Source organism: Callorhinus ursinus, unplaced genomic scaffold (genome assembly GCF_003265705.2).
Source record: "Callorhinus ursinus isolate GAN/ISIS: 27379988/994484 unplaced genomic scaffold, GSC_fseal_2.0 scaffold19, whole genome shotgun sequence".
NCBI classification, from domain to species: domain Eukaryota; kingdom Metazoa; phylum Chordata; class Mammalia; order Carnivora; family Otariidae; genus Callorhinus; species Callorhinus ursinus.
In genome coordinates, this window is record NW_027397081.1 from 43796 (window position 1) to 61777 (window position 17982).

General features: G+C 40.9%; 1 protein-coding gene across 1 annotated transcript in view; it reads right to left on the reverse strand.

Moving 5' to 3' along the window:
- Positions 1 to 1065: 1065 nt before the first annotated feature.
- The window catches only part of TRPC6 (transient receptor potential cation channel subfamily C member 6), a 116807-nt gene continuing 99890 nt past the window's right edge, over positions 1066 to 17982 (reverse strand). Inside the window, exons 6-13 of the mRNA XM_025893906.2 lie at positions 16760 to 16993; positions 14797 to 15061; positions 13560 to 13755; positions 12649 to 12852; positions 10724 to 10798; positions 3941 to 4024; positions 2431 to 2506; positions 1066 to 1911 (exon numbers count right to left, since the gene is read on the reverse strand). Of these exons, the coding sequence (XP_025749691.1) occupies positions 1760 to 1911; positions 2431 to 2506; positions 3941 to 4024; positions 10724 to 10798; positions 12649 to 12852; positions 13560 to 13755; positions 14797 to 15061; positions 16760 to 16993 (1286 nt within the window). The 3' untranslated portion in view covers positions 1066 to 1759. The remainder of the gene's footprint in view (positions 1912 to 2430; positions 2507 to 3940; positions 4025 to 10723; positions 10799 to 12648; positions 12853 to 13559; positions 13756 to 14796; positions 15062 to 16759; positions 16994 to 17982) is intronic.

Genomic DNA, 17982 nt, shown 5'->3' on the forward strand with positions numbered 1-17982 from the left:
TAACGGTTGGTTTCTCTTTTCATGTCCAAATCGAAAAGAAATTAGAAAAGGGGCCAACTCAGCTGCACTTTGAGGAGAATCCACTGACTTTAGGATATATTAATTTTGCAGAGTCACAAGGCAGCACCTGATGGTGGTGTTTTTACTGGGAGAGCCAGAATCATGCCTGTTGCCCTTCCTAAAACCTGTATCTTCTCAGGTCAACCCGACCTAAAGACACTGGGGAATCTGAGTATGTTTTCTTGATTCTCTGGAGTTGAGCCCATTTGCAGCCAGAGCGCCCCTTGGCACGGAGGCCAACCTCTTGCTCGGCATGATACACAAGCTTTGTGGACGTTGGGTTATTTTAATGTGCTGACAGTGCCTTTGGTACAACGTTGGTTTTTACAACTTCTGATTCAAATATTATCATAAAACATTTGAAAGCACACCCTTTCTGTATTACCAAGTAACTTCTCAATAAATAATACCCACAAATACAAAATCACTGAATATAAAATCTCAGATATATTTTCTGATCTGGTCACATAAAGCTTCTTTGATTTAAATTTAGCCAAAGTTGGGGCTAACTAGACTTTTGTGACCATTTTATCTCTAGAATGAAGTTAAAAATTTGTATTTGAAGCCCCTCCTTTATTGAGTTTAAAGCAACACTTCCCCTTAATGCCCAGCATCATTTAAATGTTGGCAGTTTGTCAGGTCGAACAGATGAATGTTCATTTCTCTCTGTGTTGTTTTAGATATTGCCTCAAATCATCAGTAAGAACAATGCCCGCAAATGTGTACAAATGCAGATTCCTGTTTGATATATTTTTACAGGAGGGGAGAACATACTGAGAATGACAGGTAAATATTTGCAAGTTCCCTCCATACTTTTTTCCTTTATATTCGACGCCAAATGTGGGAATTCCCCTGTAAATGCCCTCAGAAATGGCACAAAACTATGCTATCATTGGACCAAATCACCACAATCATTGGTGACTTTGATACTTCTCCAATAAAGGGTTCTTATTTGGTCAATAATCTTCAAGTCACGGTAAAAAAAAAAAAAAAGAAACCATAAGATAAGAGGTTTCGAGAGTCTGTATTGGCTGCAAAAGAAAATAGGACAAGCATCGCATACACACTTGTGTGAGCACAGAAACACGCATATGCACACACACTACACCATGTCTCCAGACGTCAGTAGAGGAAACACATTTTCACTGTTAAGTGTAACATTTTCAGTGAGATGAGTCAGAAAGTTCAGGAAAGATTTAATCACATTTTGCACAGATATTACCAATCATAGTCTGTGGGGGCCAAGCAGAGTAGATGATTAAACAGCATTCTCCAAATAGCCATAGATCATCTTTCCCTGGGTTTCAGGGCTGGAAGTCACCATCAGGGGACCCATAAAGCAGGTAAGAAGTTACCTGAAGTGACCTTCAAGAGAAATGCTGCACGAGGAGTGTCCCCAAGCAGACATGACACAGAATCACATCATCACAATAGTTATACCCAAGAAGGCAGTTATAAAAACAAGCGTCAAACAACTGGGCACAATTTCCATCATAATCTGCAAACTTTAGCCTGAACAATGAAATTCAATCACCAAAAATATTAAATATTAGGGTTTTGGATGATGGGATGATCCAGGTTATCTTTGGACATTTTTTTTGTTTAAAACGGGGTCACACTGGCACTGAAAAAAATAAATTGGAAGATAATATGGCTTCAAGTGGACAAATAAATATGATTTTTAAAAGAAGTCTTTGCATTATCTATTGCTTTCCTCTTGATTTGGTTCCATTGATAATTTCTCCTCAAGTTTTCTAATAAGTTCTGCTAGGTCTTCTGAATTCTGAGTTTTTTCTTCAAGGAGTTCATAGCGGAGGCTTGAGATGTCCTGTTTAATTTCCTTCAGTTCCCCTTTGAAAAACAAGAATGATAGGGAGTCAACTATAAATACAGATGCAGAGAAACTAGGGATGCTGGAACAGAAGGAAATCAGTCCTAATTCCACACACATCTGTTGTTTGAATCCTTTCAAAGGAAACTTCCTAATGGGGCAGGTTTCTATTTCCTCAGCTAAGGTTTGGTGAATTTTTGAAAAGATTATAGAGAAAGAATTGTAACAAATGTCCTAAAGTAAAAAGGAGGCACTGGTGGCAAATGTTTGCAGGAGCTGGGGCAGCAGCCTTCTGCTCCTCCCAACCACTTCCTCCTCCCTCCCAGTTGCCCCCCAGAAGCAAGGTTACTTCTGTAGCAAGTGCCATCTGCCCCAACTGTGGAGAATGAGCCCATTTCCCTACACTCTTCACACTGACAGTTGGGGGCACCTTGTCGACTTTTCCCCCAGCGGGTCGCCCTCCCACCCCATTCCCTCCAGCTTCCCTGCAGCTCGGCCTCAGGCCCCCCCCCCCTCACCCATATCCCCATTCAACTCACCTTCATTCACTTCGTCACTCTCTTTATCTACCTGGGCTTGTAGTACGTATCTTTTAATGAGCCTCTTCATAATTTTCTAGACCAAGAAAGGAGAAATCCACCTCAGTTTTATGTTTATGACAAATCTCTCATTTGTAGTAAGTGTCTGAGTCTTTCCTTCCTTAGGACTTCAGAAGTGATGGCTAACAAAGATTCAGATGATTTATCTGGCAGGGAATGCATACTATCACCAGACTATTAAAGCAATTTTTACATTACTGGAGCTAATGACTCAGAGATTAATTCTTGAGAAAAGAATAGTTTTAGAGCAAACATCTACTCCTTGATGTTCATTGCTTGTACTTTATTTGCAGAGTATTAGAGAAGAACACAGCCTTTCAGTTGGGGAGATTAAAGGTGTGGATAATACCGCATGTGGAAACTGGAAATTAAGCAAATGCACACTCGTTTACGTTCTTTGACCTCCCTTACCAAGAAATGTAATCAGTTTTGGTCTTATACTTGCTAGTAATTCAGGAATGGCTAGTTTCAGCGTAACAAAGTTTCTCCGGTGAGAATGTTGCGTTCACTCTACACGTTTCATGAAGAGTAGCAGGCTCCATACTGTGGGCAGGAAGTCCTGGGTGGATTCACGGTTAAGCCAAATATGACTCTCTAAACCCCAAATTAAATGGTGGACAGTAAAATATCACTTTCAAGAACTTATTCTAAGGATGTAACTGGGGGCATGGACAAGTATGTTGATAGTAGTACTACTTATTTTTTTTTAAAGATTTTATTCATTTGAGACAGAGAGTGCGCATATGAGAGAGCACAAGCTGGGGGCGGGCAGCAGAGGTAGAGGGAGAAGCAGGCTCCCCACGGAGCAGGGAACCTGATGTGGGACTCGATCCCAGGACCCTGAGATCATGACCTGAGCCAAAGGCAGACGCTTAATTGACTGAGCCACCCAGGCATCCCATTAGTACTACTTATAATAGTAGAAAAAACCCTTTAAAGTCCATCAGTAGGAAATAATTTTAATAAATTATCATATAGTTGTACAAAGGAATACTATACATCCATTAAAATTAATATGAATATATGTTTTGTGATGTGAAAACCCTGTTATTTATTCTCATTTATATAATATTACATATACATGTAAATAATATTGAAGTATATGTAAAATTATACATATACATATAAATCACCTGGCAGAAAGTAAGTAGTCCCTAAATCTCAGTGGTAGGGTCTGAGGTACATTTTACTCTCTTCTGTATGTTTTTTCGTGAGAATAGACTCTTTACAATGAACATGTAGATTCTAAGCTCTGAGATGCCAAGACTTTATCTGTTTTATTTACTTATGTATCTCTAGTACTTAGCACATATGTGTTGAATTCATGCATTATTTTGATATTGAGAAAAACAACATAATAGGTCATTTTCATTTAAAGAATCACATAGTTTGGGATTTTAAATATTACAAATAACTAGCCTCAGTTCTTTAAGAAAAATATCATGCTTACCTGATATTGTCTGGGAGGGTTATTTAAACTGTTTAACTGGAAATCTTCTGAGCTCCTCAAACTTGACTGTTTACTATGCCCAAGCTGTAATTTGAAAAGAATTAGAAATTCTTTTTATTTTAAATAATGTGATGATATTTATTAGTTACATATAGGAATTTATTCATTACATATGTACATTTTCATTTAATTTGCTTGATAGTCTGTCTTCCAAGATAAATCACAGGTGCCTGAATGTGCTTAGCCTCTTAATGGCTAATCAAGGCTGTCTGAGGAGCCTCCTCAACTTCATGACTATCAATCATGTTGCCATGAGAATGACACTTTACCCTTACCACAGGTATGTCTCTGATAGAGGGAGAGGCAAACAAGTTGAGAAAGTAATGGTGGTGATCTCAGAAGTCCATTGATAAGGGAGCCTCAGGCCAGCATAAATGACCACAGCATCCACACCTGAAGTAGGGTGTGATGGGGGTCCCAGGGTAACACCAGGGTGAGACTTTGTTCAGGTGCCAAGAAATAACTAATGACTGTATTTGAATTTTAGGATCTGCATAGTATCACATTTGGGCAGTACTTTTCAAAAAATCTGTTTGCTTGAACAGGCTTATTAACAAAGATCTAAAGCAATCTGTAATAAATGTTGTAAAGGACCATATTATAATGCTAAGAGAATGATTAAAGAAACTATGACATTTTGCAAAAAGAAAAACTGGTTTTAAAAAGAAATAAGTAGGAGAACCTGAGCAAAACACAGCAGCTTTTTTTTTTTTTTTTTTTTTTTTTGCTTGTTTTCAGCTGCACAACTATTTTCCTGGGGACAAGAAACTCCAAGACCATCTTCAAAGACAGCCATGGTTTATATTTCCCAATGACATCCAAGTTGCTCTAAGTAAAGCTCATTGAGAATTAAATCCTTAACTTCAATGTTTTGATGCTTTAAATGGCCACATGTTGAATTAAAGCAGCTCGGCACACATTCACCCACTGAACAGGTACACACTGACTGTCTATAGGTAGATGCTGTGCTATAGGGTCTGGGTATTCAATGAAGAATAAAACAGTTATGATCTAGCCAAGTTATAATAACAGGAAAACATATAGTAAGGCTGGTAAGGCCCATAAAGTGCAATATGCAATTCTGAAAATATTCTGTAGATAGCACGCCTTTCCCCGTGAGCTGTTTTTGCTTTCCTTTCTAACCTCTCTAAAAATGTCAGCAAAATATCCATATTCTTTTACTTTATATTCACTTCAAAAAACATGAAGATATAATTATATCATTGGTCAAATTAAGCAAAGAGAGGCAGTGTGGGTTCTCTGAATGAGCTTCTGACACAAAGCTGAAGGCTGAACTCTGGCTCTGTCACAGGCTGCTGGGTAGTGTGGCAGAAGACATACAGGAACTCTCGGCACTCGCTCCGACAAGAAAGGGAGTCAGGGGACACCTGTGCTCCTTCTTCAAGTCCTACTGATCTATGAATTCACAAAATGAACGTAAACTTCAACTATATTTTTAGTAATGTAATTTTTAGTATTTATTTTTAAAAATGTAGTTATTCCCTTATTTTTATGATGATACAATTCTTTTTGGCTTTCACTGTGATTTATGCCATAAGGGCATCATCATGAAATGGGTTGACTAGATTCAAGCTCAGTTTCATCCCCCACTGGTTATGATAACGCATGGAGGGTGAGGACAGGTTCCTAGAGGAAAAGGGTCCAGACAGGGGGACTCTTGGTGCATCATGCCTCTGATTTATTTACCACCTATTCAGGAACGCACAGCTTCATGATTACAAATCATCTCTTCTTTCGTTGGAGGCCATTAGTACATCAAAAAGATGTTCATGGAAACAGGAAAGTGAAAAATTATGTTTCTTTGGGATTTTTTTGAAGATGAATGTGTGGACCTTAAAACTCAATATGCCAACCGTCCCCAATTAAGGCAGCACCCAACACTGCATGCCTATAGAGATCATCTTTTGGGGGGGCGGGGCTTAAAAATGTATTAACATCACCAAGGCCCTCGTTCATTTACTCTTTTCTAATTTAAGGCCTTTGTGTTTGCTGTTCCCAGTTCCTGAAACACCCTTTGCCTGGCTGGCTGATTTGTTCCGCCTCATTCTTTGGGTTTTAGCTTCAAACATAAGCTCCTCAGAGAGCCTTTTCCTGCCCACCCCATGAAAAAGAGATCTTGAGCAAGCTATGACTTCTGTATCCTTTACAATGTTTCACAACTGACAATTACTTTATTCACTGGCTTGTCTACATCCTGCTAGGCTCTAATGAAGGAGGGATTTTGTTTACCTCATCCCAGTGTCCCCAGAGCCAGCACCGCCCAACAGAGGGCAAGTGCTGAAAAAGCAGTGGATGGTGAAAGCAAGAAGAGCTTCTGGGTCCCTGACGGGTCCACTCGCTTTCTAGACACCTTGCTCTACAACACAAGTACAATCCAGGTTCATAAACCAGGGGGTGGCAGCTCAGCAACAGGTACATCTGAAACGTGAAGAATGAATTTAGGGCAGGAGGCTGGTGCCCTACCCTGGACGGCTTGGAAGAGGTAAGAGTGGCAGCAAAGCCAGAAAGTGGTATTCTGTTCACCGGAGAATGTATATGCTTGTAGATTTTCCAGAGTGTAGATGTCAAGGTGTCCATGACCAGAGCTACCGTGAGTTCATATGGTTTCGGCACAACACACAGTGTCCCCCCCCCCCCCCCCCCCCCCCAACAGGGCATGCACTCCATGGGCAGAGTCCAGAGTTTCTCAACTGCAACAGTTCTGACACTCTGGGCTGGATGATTTTTCATTGTGGAGGCTTCCTGTGCCTCGTAGAATGTTTAGCAGCATCCCCAGCCTCTACCCACTAGATGCTTGTAACAGCTCCCCTCTCTGGTTGCAACTGCCACAGTGTCCCCAGGAATTACGAATGCACCCTGAGGTGCTGGTAGTGGGGGATCCTGACCACCCCTGGCTGGGAACCATGGGTGCCATTCAATGGTCTATGACTAAGCAGTTACAAATTCATTCGGATCGTTTTCACGTGACTAGCTCTTCTCTAAACCTGAAATATGAAATTGGATGCAAATATAACAAAAAATTCTAATCAGTGTCTAACACATAGTAGGTATTTAATAAATATGTGTCAGACGATGCTAGGAAAGAAATCATACATGGGGAGAAACTCCCTCATGGTGCCCGGAAGCCGCATGACCCCCTGGGGGCAGGATGCGGCGTCTACAGCTACCGAAGGAGCTGCTGCCTATTCTCTGCGTTTATACCTCAGTTCCTGCCTTCTTCATGCTTTCTCTCGCCCCTTGTCCAGGAGTTAGCTTGATGCGAGCATTTAGCCTGAGGACGGGAATAAGGCGAGGAGCTCAAACTGTTCAGACACCCTGTGCCATCGGCAGAGACGCAGACAGGAGACAGCCCGCACGTGCGTCGGTGCTTCCAGAGCTCCTGCTCTGGAATCCAGTAGATGTGAATTCGAATTCTGGCTCTGTCATTTGTCTGAAATGCGACTCTGTGCCAGGAACTTTAGCCCTATATCCTCAGGTTGCTAATGCATAAAACAGGGGAAATAATTTTCCCTCCCTCCTTGCGGTAATTAAAGAGATAAGGTGTATAGAACACAGAGCCTGGTATACACCCGGCGCTCGACAAGTCTAACAGCCATCACGGTTGCAGGGAAGGGTAAATATCTCATATCCACTATGTGGACTCAGGCCTGCTTCATGCTGAATATTGCTGTGTACAGATGTGTCCATGACAGTCATTCAGGGAATGGAGCGTTCTGTGATCCCACCCAGATGAGAGTTAGAATATGCGAACGCCTTATTAGAATACACACTGCCAAGCCCACTGCCACAGATTTTAACTCAATTTACCTAGAGAAGGGGATTGGGACTTTGTGCAAAATCAGGTGGAGACGCCGCCCTTGGGCAGCGATGATTGATTAGATAGCCTCTGACCTAATCAGTTCCCAGATATATAACTAATAAACATAACCTCCACATCTCACTCAACCCAGAGCCGAGTGGACAGAAAATGCAGCAATAACGTGTGTGCTCTGCATGGGTCTACCGTGTCGGGCACGCAGACCGCTCTCAAACCGACCAGTTGGGCGTGATCTTTTCTGGAGCTTGCAGAGAGCCGTTCTCCAAGAAGTAATTTGGCACTTTCAGTTCACACAGGGCATGCAGGACGGCGGAACTGACTCTAACTACGCCACCCTTTCAGACTGAGTCTGAAAAGCTAATGCTAGCAGCCACCCAACTCGGTGACCTTCAGAGCTGCAGGGCATCATCCAAGGTAACAGCATTATTACGTGGCTCATCCTTCTGATTTCCGTGGTGAGTCTGCAGAGCTGTGAAGACAGTACTGGTGCAGCCTGACCTCGTTAACCCTCAAGGGGTCAGAGAGAAGATCCAAGTGAAATGGAAACCTGACTGTTTCAGACGTAGACCTTATGGAAAAGAAAGCAAAGCCGAGCACACTGGTAAGGAAGAATGAACTACGAGAGTTTTTCTTAGTACCTATTAGGGCCAAGCACGTCCCAGTGGGAGTCCATCTCAGTAACAACAGGCAAAATGATTAGAAATACAAATGGTTACTTTAAAAAGCATTCTCCCAAGAATGCAGTTAATGTATCAAGCAAAAGCAAGGTATGTGCCCCAAGTTTTGTTCATCACAAGCTTACACGGCCATGGACAGTAAAGTAGATAGTTGTGTTACTTTGGTCCTCTGGGAATCAAATGCCAAGACCAAGTTAGAAGTATGAGCTGTATCCAGAATCACGCCTCTGAGAGATCATGGGGAGTGGGAGCAGGGAGGCAGAGAAAGCTTCCAGAACCTGAGGCTTGGCTCACCCGTGAAAGAGCAGAGGGCAAGAAGACTCAGAAAGTCAGCCAAGCCAACAGGGAGCTGAGCACAAACACCGCCCCAGGACAGGTCCTGCAGGAAATGCCTGGGACCTAGAGTGCAGCTACCGTGGGAAAGCTGAGGGCACCTCAGAGGAGCTGGAGGCTGTCCGCGGATCACATGCTGAGGGCACCTCAGAGGAGCTGGAGGCTGTCCGCGGATCACATGCCTTAAAAGAAGATATGAGCAGCACATCTCCACAATGGCACAACAAAAAGCACACCAAAGGGTCTCAGGACGGTTCAACTGACATTAGAATTGACATTTTATTGATTCACAACTAGGGTCAGATACCACAGGCTCAATATTGCTCTTAAAGAGTTTATTTTAATCCAGGATTAAAATAGGTGGTATTGCAGTGTAAGGTGATCCAACCCTCTTTAAAAGATATAAAATGCAGGGCGCCCGGGTGGCTCAGTTGGTTGGGCATCTGACTCTTGGTTTTGGCTCAGGTTGTGATCTCAGGGTTGTGGGATTGAGCCCCATGTCTGGCTCCATGCTCAGCAGGGGATCTGCTTGGATTCTCTTTCATGGCACACCCCACTGCCCCCCACCCACATGCACAAGCTCTCTCTCTCTAAAAGAAATAAATAAATCTTTTTACCAAAGGATATAAAATGCATTTTTCAGACGATTAGAATAAATTTTAATTTTCTACATTTTTGGAGAAATTACAAAGGAAATAGTTATTTGATTTCTGAGATACTATAGTTTCTATCATACAAGAAAAAAGAAATTTCGATTCCCTTGAATTTTTCTCATATTTTGCAATGATTTGTTCTCATGCATGCATCATTCGTTCAGCACAAGTATGTCTGTCGTTCACAAAGCATCACCGAATCCTCCCAACAATCCTGTGTTGATGGGTTCACAACTTGGCCCTCCCTACTTTACAGAGGAGGAAAGTAAGGCTCGGGGAAGCACAGTGAATTACTGCTGTGGGGCAGGAGGTGAGATGAGATCCCAGTCTTCGGGGTACTTAGATCGATACTGTATCAATACTTCCTATAGCATTCTGGTTTTGTTGGGGGAGGTAATGGACTTAGCTTGAAAACAAAGCAAAATGGCCTCTGACCTGGACTCCTCGTCCAGTCTGACAAGCGGCTGTGATGGGAGACACGAAGCTGTCATCTGCGTCTGACTACAACAAACCCCGGAGAATCACGGAGCCTCCACCCTGACAACAGTCCTGCAGGGCCTAAGTCTGAGGAGTTCAACGAGAGAGGGACACACAGCTGTCTCGTTTAAACCTCCGCGATGCTTTTATTATGTGCAGCTGAACGCAAGTCCTACTGGACACCCCGCACTTCCCCTAATGCTTTCATCGATCATGCCCCTTGGTGACAGCCTGTATTGTGCCGCTACTATGCACACAAGAAGGAAGCAAACGTCCTCATGGTTGGGAAGGCTGCCGCCCCATAGGAGCTAAGGCACCTGCAGGGCCCACTGCTCCTTATGAGCTGCACTGACTACAGTGGGCACTGATTTCCCCAACCAGCGCTTCAGTTGCGTCCTGGACACCTGCTGTGGCGACCCTAGTCATATGCCCCCTCAGTCCCCGATGAGTTCCTCTACCCTTTTGATTCTTCCTTCCTTATATCACTATTGCTATATTTCATTACCCATAAATACCCAGAAATATATGTCTAATATCTGCCTTAAATATATATGTAATTCTTAAATATATACACGGATTATTTTCACCTCTCAATAACAGACTCTTTGAGGTATTATTAAAATCATTAACTTCTCTCGTGAGTCTATTACCTGTTTCTTGAAATTGCTTCTGAACATGTGTCCTTTTCTCTGAAAACATAAGCTTGGTCATATGCATGACTTCGTATTTTCAAATGTGATCTCACCTGTTTTTTGTCAAGTGGTAATTTTGAAAGGTCTTCGTGACTTCCCAAAATTCCAAATTTCTTTTCTTCATTTCTCTTTTAAAAATAGATAGGAAACAAATAATAAAACTAAAAATAGACAGTAAAATGAGTACAACTGCAAATTCTACATTTAGAATTACAAAAACAATTTCATTCTTTTTTCCATATTTTAAAAGCCACCTGGGTCTAATTCTACAGCAAGTTTCAAGAAGAGAAACATGTCCTTACTGGGTTCTTCCCATTGGTAAGCACTTAGAAACTTCACCTGGACAATAAGTTCTCTCAGTTGCAGTTGTTTTTTGTTTTTGTTTTTTTTAATTTATATATTTATGGGTGTGGAGGGGGAGGGAGAGGGAAAGAATCCCAAACAGACTCCCCATTGAGTGCAGAGCCTGACCCAGGACTCAATCTCACGACCCTGAGATCATGACCTGAGCCGAAACCTAGAGTCGGATGTTCAGAAGACTGAACCCCCCAGCTCCCCTCAGGTTGCAGTTCTAATTAGACCTGTAAACGTCACACTTAAAAGTAAACTCAGAGAAATTTCTGCCATCAACTCACTGAGTTCTAGCAGTTAGATACTGGAAGAGTAAAAGGGTAATTAAAATGGTGTATTTTTCCAAAAATTTCACACAAATAGTATAATAATAACTACATTTAAAGAGGGCTTTATAATTCTCAAAGCCCTTTTATATATTTATTTGATTTTTTTATGATGTAGATATAAATTCCCATAGCACAGTTGGAGAAACTGAAGCTCAGAGAACTTATTATTTACTTGAGAACCCCAAGTGGTGAGTGGCAAAACAGAGCAGAAATTAGAATGTTTCTCTTTTCTCTCAGTGATAGGACCTTAGAATTGCAAGAAACTTTTATAATCATTTGGTTCAACTGCCCAATCACTGTAGGAAGATCTTCTAAAAACTCCTAATATTGGTCATCCAGCATTTATTGATTGCTTGCAATGATGGGGAACTCACTACTTCACAAGACAGCCCCCTCTGTTGGACAGATCTTGTTATGACAAGTTTGTTTTTACATAGAACTAAAATTGAACTATTTGCAACTTTTGCCCATTTCCTCTCTTCCTGTTTTTGAAGAGACAAAAAAAAAAAAAAAAAAAAAAAACAAGTATACACCCTAGTCAAAATTGGGAGTTCTAAAGATATTTACCTTGTTCCCCTTTAGTCCTCCTTCTTTGGATGTAACAGCCAGACCCTTCCATTCCCCATCATACGACACCTTATCCACACCTGTCCCCATGCTGGCCCTTCTTCTCTGAATGAATCTATCTCAGTGTTCCCCCTGGGTGTAGAGGACAGCCCCCACCCCGTACACACTTCTGCACAACATCCCACCTGTGCCTGAAACACTTCTGAACATCCAACCCACTCATCTACATGCTGAATGTCTTTCTTTTGTGGCTTCTTGAAATCACACTGCCACACGGGGTAACTGTTTCCCGTTAATACCCTTCAATCTTTCTTTCTTGAACTACCTAATGTCAAGCCTAGTCTCCCATATTACATGCGAGCAATTGATTTCTGAAGATTTCCATGTAGAAGAGTCTGTCAAAGTCCCCATCATAATCGGCTACTGATGCTTCACCATGCTGTGTGAACTGAAGGTGGTGGGTTGGGGGGGCATGAAGCCACAACAGTAAACATGGCGCCCACTACAGATGATACTTTATTATAGTTACAGTTCATGAATTTTTCCTACATTCTTTTAAGTAGGAAATTCCAGTAAGCTCCTGTTAAACAGACACAAGCCAAAGGACCATGCTGATTTGGGAATGACTGGACATGTCATCATGGACCACTTGTTTTTAAAAGGATGTAGTACCATGGTTTTAATGATCATAATGTTTAAAAATATAGTTTTAAATTATCAAGTCAAATTACCTTGTTCATCTCTGCATCCTCCTGGAAACTTTTCTTATGGCCCTGGAACATCTCAGAAATCCATTTTTTAAGTCTCAGTAGGAGATAAAACAGGGACTTTGGACTTGGCACCAGGTTGAAAGGAACAGGTAGAGTTCTTCCCTCCTCAAAGTAGGAAAACCAAAGTTTGGCCCTTGCAAATTTCCATTCCACATCAGCATCGTCCTATGCAGACACACATGACAGTTTAGCAAAGAGAGGCATAAACAGAATTACCCAGATTCTTCTAACACCATGTAGCTAGATGCCTGCAAACACTCTCAGACCCCAAAGACCAGTCCAAGATTTTTCTTAAATGTTAAAGTTCTACTCATTCTTTCCAAAATCTGTCTGAAATTTTACCAGACTTACAGAACAAAAGATCTCAAAATGTGCATATGTTTATAAATACCCTGAAAGATATAAATGTATATTTCTACATTCTAAAAAACACCATGAAAAATTATTCACCCTTTTGTTCTGCAGATCATAAATTTGATTGATTTGTTCTGCAGGAGATCATAAATTTGACCAAAATTTCTGGAATAAAAACTTATTCTATCACACTAAATTTGGGAAAGGGTCAATTTTGAACACCACTACAAAAAAGATTTGGAGACTAGTGGTATTTATAAGCAATAATTTTTTTAAATAAAATATAAATTCAAGCTGACATAGTATTTCTAATGTTTTGTTTTTTTAAATAATGAGTTGGACAACATTTCTCCAAGCAAAGAGTTAATATTTTCTAGATTACTGGCCAGACAAGTATATAAAACAGGCAAAGAACAAATGAGGAAAAGGAGCATATACTTTCACCACATTGCTGAGTTGATGCCTGGAATAAGTTAAAACATATAGTCACAGAGCATACAAATGTACAGAAATTATACCTCAATTTCCTGGAAGGAACTGTTGATCATTGCAATTAGCATATTGAGCAAAACAATGACCATTGTGACATTATAGACTCCATAAAGAACATAACCAATGTTTTCAATGAATTTGTGATTATAGTTGATGACCACTGACTTCACTTCAGAAAGTCCAAAGATAGCCCAGAACAGTGTCTTAAAACTCTCCTCCACTCTGGGGAAAAATAAAGAGATAGTACAGTATATAAATGACAATAATCCCATAATAAAAGTGAGTTGATTTAGTGTCTTTGCAAATCACCAGATATTCATGACAAAATTCGTTACTTCTCTGAACCTGTTTTCTGTACAATGGGTACAATTACTGTTATTTCACAGATGGTTGCAGGGATGAAGCACTCAGCTCAATATCTGGCACATAATAAGCACTTAAAAAATGCTATTAACATAACTTCATAACCACAGATAGCAACATTTAAGCAATCCATAGCCTTGGCAATGGAAATGTTAAATGTATTAATAAATAAAAATAATACAGTTTGTTAGAGTCCTATTAGGTTTCCTGCTTATCTATACTTCTACTCATGTCCAATAGATAATAAGTGTGTGTCTTAAGGAAAATCTGACAGTATAAACAAAGACACTATTACCAAAATCACTGACAAGTCTTGGGTGGGAATGTCAATGCTTTATACGTAATTATTGACCAAAGTGAAGCCCCTCGGCTTAACCAAGCTGGTGTCATTTCTCTGATAAACTGCACTTGACAAGACTATGGCTAACAATAGGTTATGTTTCAGTTGGCGCTTCTCATTGTAACATGGACAACCTAACATTTGAGTAATCGATTCTAAGCATACTTTATAAGAGTGCAGATGCTAGAGTCCAGGACAAGGGCTCAGGTCCTGGCTTTTCCATAGGCTAGCGTCTATGCAACATTCAGCAAGTTATTTAACTTTTCTGAGCTTCAGTTTCTTCTTTTTGTGAAACAGAGATAATGAAATGATGTGAGTGAGGTATTTTACCAGAAAAACTGGCACTAAACATGTTAGTTATTAATGACTTCGTATTAGGAAGGTGCTTATGTTTTCGAGTTTTTCCAATTCATTTAAAAATCCTCTCATTCTGCTAAAGAGAAACTGGGGATGAAGTCTTCGCCAAAACATCATCCACCCCAAGGACATCTATGAACCCTGTTAAGCTAACATTTAGTTAATCTGCAATCTCCACCATCAGAATATCTGAGATCACATACGTTGTGAAAGCTTCATTTTGTTTTGCACCAATGTAGTAGGAGTAGAGGTTGAACATCCCAATCATGAAGGCCACGAACACCATGATAAATATGACCATGAACTTGAAGATGTCCTTCACTGTTCTCCCAAGCGATATCTGCAGAGGTCCAAAGCTTTCATTGGCTGGTAAAATATAAGCTATTCTTGAGAAACTCAGAACTACAGCAATTGCATAAAGACCTTCAGATATGATTTGAGGATCAGAGGGGTCCCACTTGATCCTGGCTAGGAAAGAGAAAAGACAAGAGTTATCATGAGTTTCTGTAAGTTGTTTACTTAGGTAACTTCTTTTCTGCTAAAGAAATATAATTACATTAGCAATCAAATGTCTGATGGAAATTTGATCTTTAAGGGTTGAGTATATTGAAGCTTCTGAATTAGAAGAAAATGACCCTCCTAATTTGCTGGTAATTTTCCATAAGAATACAGCATAATGGTTAAGAGTTCAAACTAGGGACTCGGTATCTGCAAAAATTTGTGTGTGTGTGTGTGTGTGTGTGTGTGTGTGTGTGTAAAAACTGGTACAGATTAACTTCTCTTATTTTTATTTTCCCATCTTTAAAAATGAGATACTACCACTCCTCCCTCTCTCATCTACTTGAAAATTCAATAAGCCAACATATACTCGGTGTGTAGCTCAGCACTACACAAGGGGTAGCATTTATCATTTAACCTTAAACTTATAATTCCACTGTAATGTAATCTGGGGCTTGCAAAATACTGGCAGTTATTTCAGCTTACTAGAAGTAATTCTTACTGGTTGCTCAAAAAAGTCCATTTTTCCCATAAAAATGTACCAAGTATTCATTTTTTCATTTTTCTGGCATTATTATATTAGGTCATCAAAACCCAATTAAGAAACCATTATGAAGAAAAATGCAAAACAACGTGTAAGAAAGAGGACAAATAGGATTATATTTGCTTATTTGCTGGGAAGTGAAATCAGGAAGGGTTACAAGAGACCAGTAAAAGCAGTTTCCTGTTTTATAGTAAGTCTATGAGTACAATACATAGATAGCTGTGACTTTAAAATTCTGTGTATTGGAAAAGTGTTAACCATTAAAATAAATATTTAAAAATGCTAATAAAGATATCTCTGTGTGATACAGCCAATAAACCCACAGAGAGGTCAGCTGAACATTAACAGATTTCTTACCAGGGCATTTGAAATGAGCACTGAAAAGGGGACCAATCGTCCCCACTTCAGGGTTCTTCAAGGAAGGACTTCCCCTAAGCACCCACTGAATCTGTTTCCATCCTGATCCCCCTTCCTCCTGGGGGGTGGAAAGCCTCCTCTGGTTGCTACCCTGGGGGGGTGGGTAACTGAGGGCACTGGGCTCAGCTCTGTCCTCCTGAGCATCTCATGGGCCCCTCCATGAAGGCTTCTCACACCGGCCGCTCTGTCCACCACTGTCTGGAGACCTGAGGACGCATCTGCCTCGTCTGGGGGCAACTGTACCGAGCCCACTGGCTAAGAGACCAGCTCGTCCACCCCGAACTTGATCAGCTTTCTGTTTCGCATCGAGTTCAAAGCCTGGTTGGGGAACAGTGGTGTGACTTACGAGAAGCCATCCAGGGTTCCAACCGGTCGCACAGTTTAGTGCCTCAAATGGAAGTGATACTCAAACGTGTGCTGTCTTTAGCAGACACAAAGAAAATCAATCTAAGACATGTGACAGGCATTCTCAGTGGCAGTTTGCCAACTGGTCCAGGAGAGAAAATGACAGGATTCTTGTGATTCAGAGGTTTCCAGCCAGGAGAAAGACCACAGGCAGGAGCCCGGAGTTTGCTTCTTCAGACACAGATGCTCCTGAAGAAGCCAGTAATTCTGTGAGATCTGAGTAGCAACCAAATTCCGACTGACTCTCTTTTATCGGAAAATTCTGCATTTTTATTAACTTACATTGTGCGCTACAGACTCACCCAAATTGTAATATTTCACATTGTCTCCCAGTGTGACTTTGGTCAAGTCCTTCAGAGTATCATTTGCATCAATGATGCGCTGGGCTTTGGAAGCATGCCAAAATGCCATGAATCTTGCAATGAATGATGCCGCAAAGATCGCTAACATACCAAAATCAAGCATATTCCACAACTCAAACAAGTATTCCTTGGGGCCTTCCATCCAAATTTCTTTACATTCAGCCCATATCATGCCTGCATTGGAAAGGGGTTAAAATGATGCAATTCAATTTCAGTCCAGCTTTAGCTCTTCAGTAAAACAAAATCAATTTGAAAGGTTTCAGCCTGAGATTTAAAACCCTTCAAAATCTCGCCACACCCCACCCATCCAACCCTAACTCCCACATCCCTGCAGATCTGAGGCCAGCATAGCAGCGGATCCCTGGAAGGCAATCTGACAAAGCTCAAGAGGGCTCAAACAACAATCTTTATTTTTTATTTTTTAAGTAGTCTCTACGCGCAGCATGGAGCCCAACTCACGGCTTGAACTCACGACCTTGAGATCGAGACCTGAGCCGATGTCAAGCGTTGGATGCTTTACCGACAGGGCCACCCAGGCACCCCATCAAACAACAATCTTTAATCCATTGATTCTATACATAGAAGTATATTTAAAAGATGTTCAGGGACACCTGGCAGGTAAGGTATGGTGACTCCCTGCTCCACGGGCAGCCTGCTTCTCCCTCTGCCCCTCCCCTAGCTCGTGCTCTCTCTCTCTCCCTCTCAAATAAATAAATAAAATCTTAAAAAAATAAAAACACCTGAGCTGGACGCTTAACTGACTGAGCCACCCAGGCGCCCCTAAAAGTAACATGAACTCCTAATGAAAAGTTTAATCATAATTATCTGAAATTTATTAAACATACCCTATGTGCCAAGCACTGTTACGTACTTTATACATAATATATAAATAAAATTTTGTATATACTTTAAATATAGAAAAACCAGCATGTAGGCGGTTAGTTTAATGAGATAAAGCCAATGTCCAAATGACTGTTCTTATTTTAAATCAAATGCTCACAGTGAAATGTAATTTATTTCTCATAGTTCTATGGTATCTGGTAAATGTCAATTAAATTAAAAAAGAAATAGTGACAAATCAAGCTCTCCTTCTTTCTCTAAGGTGATGCAGTGTTGTGCGTTCCAGTATTTAGAGGACATCTTCACCTGAAAATCCCATGGGC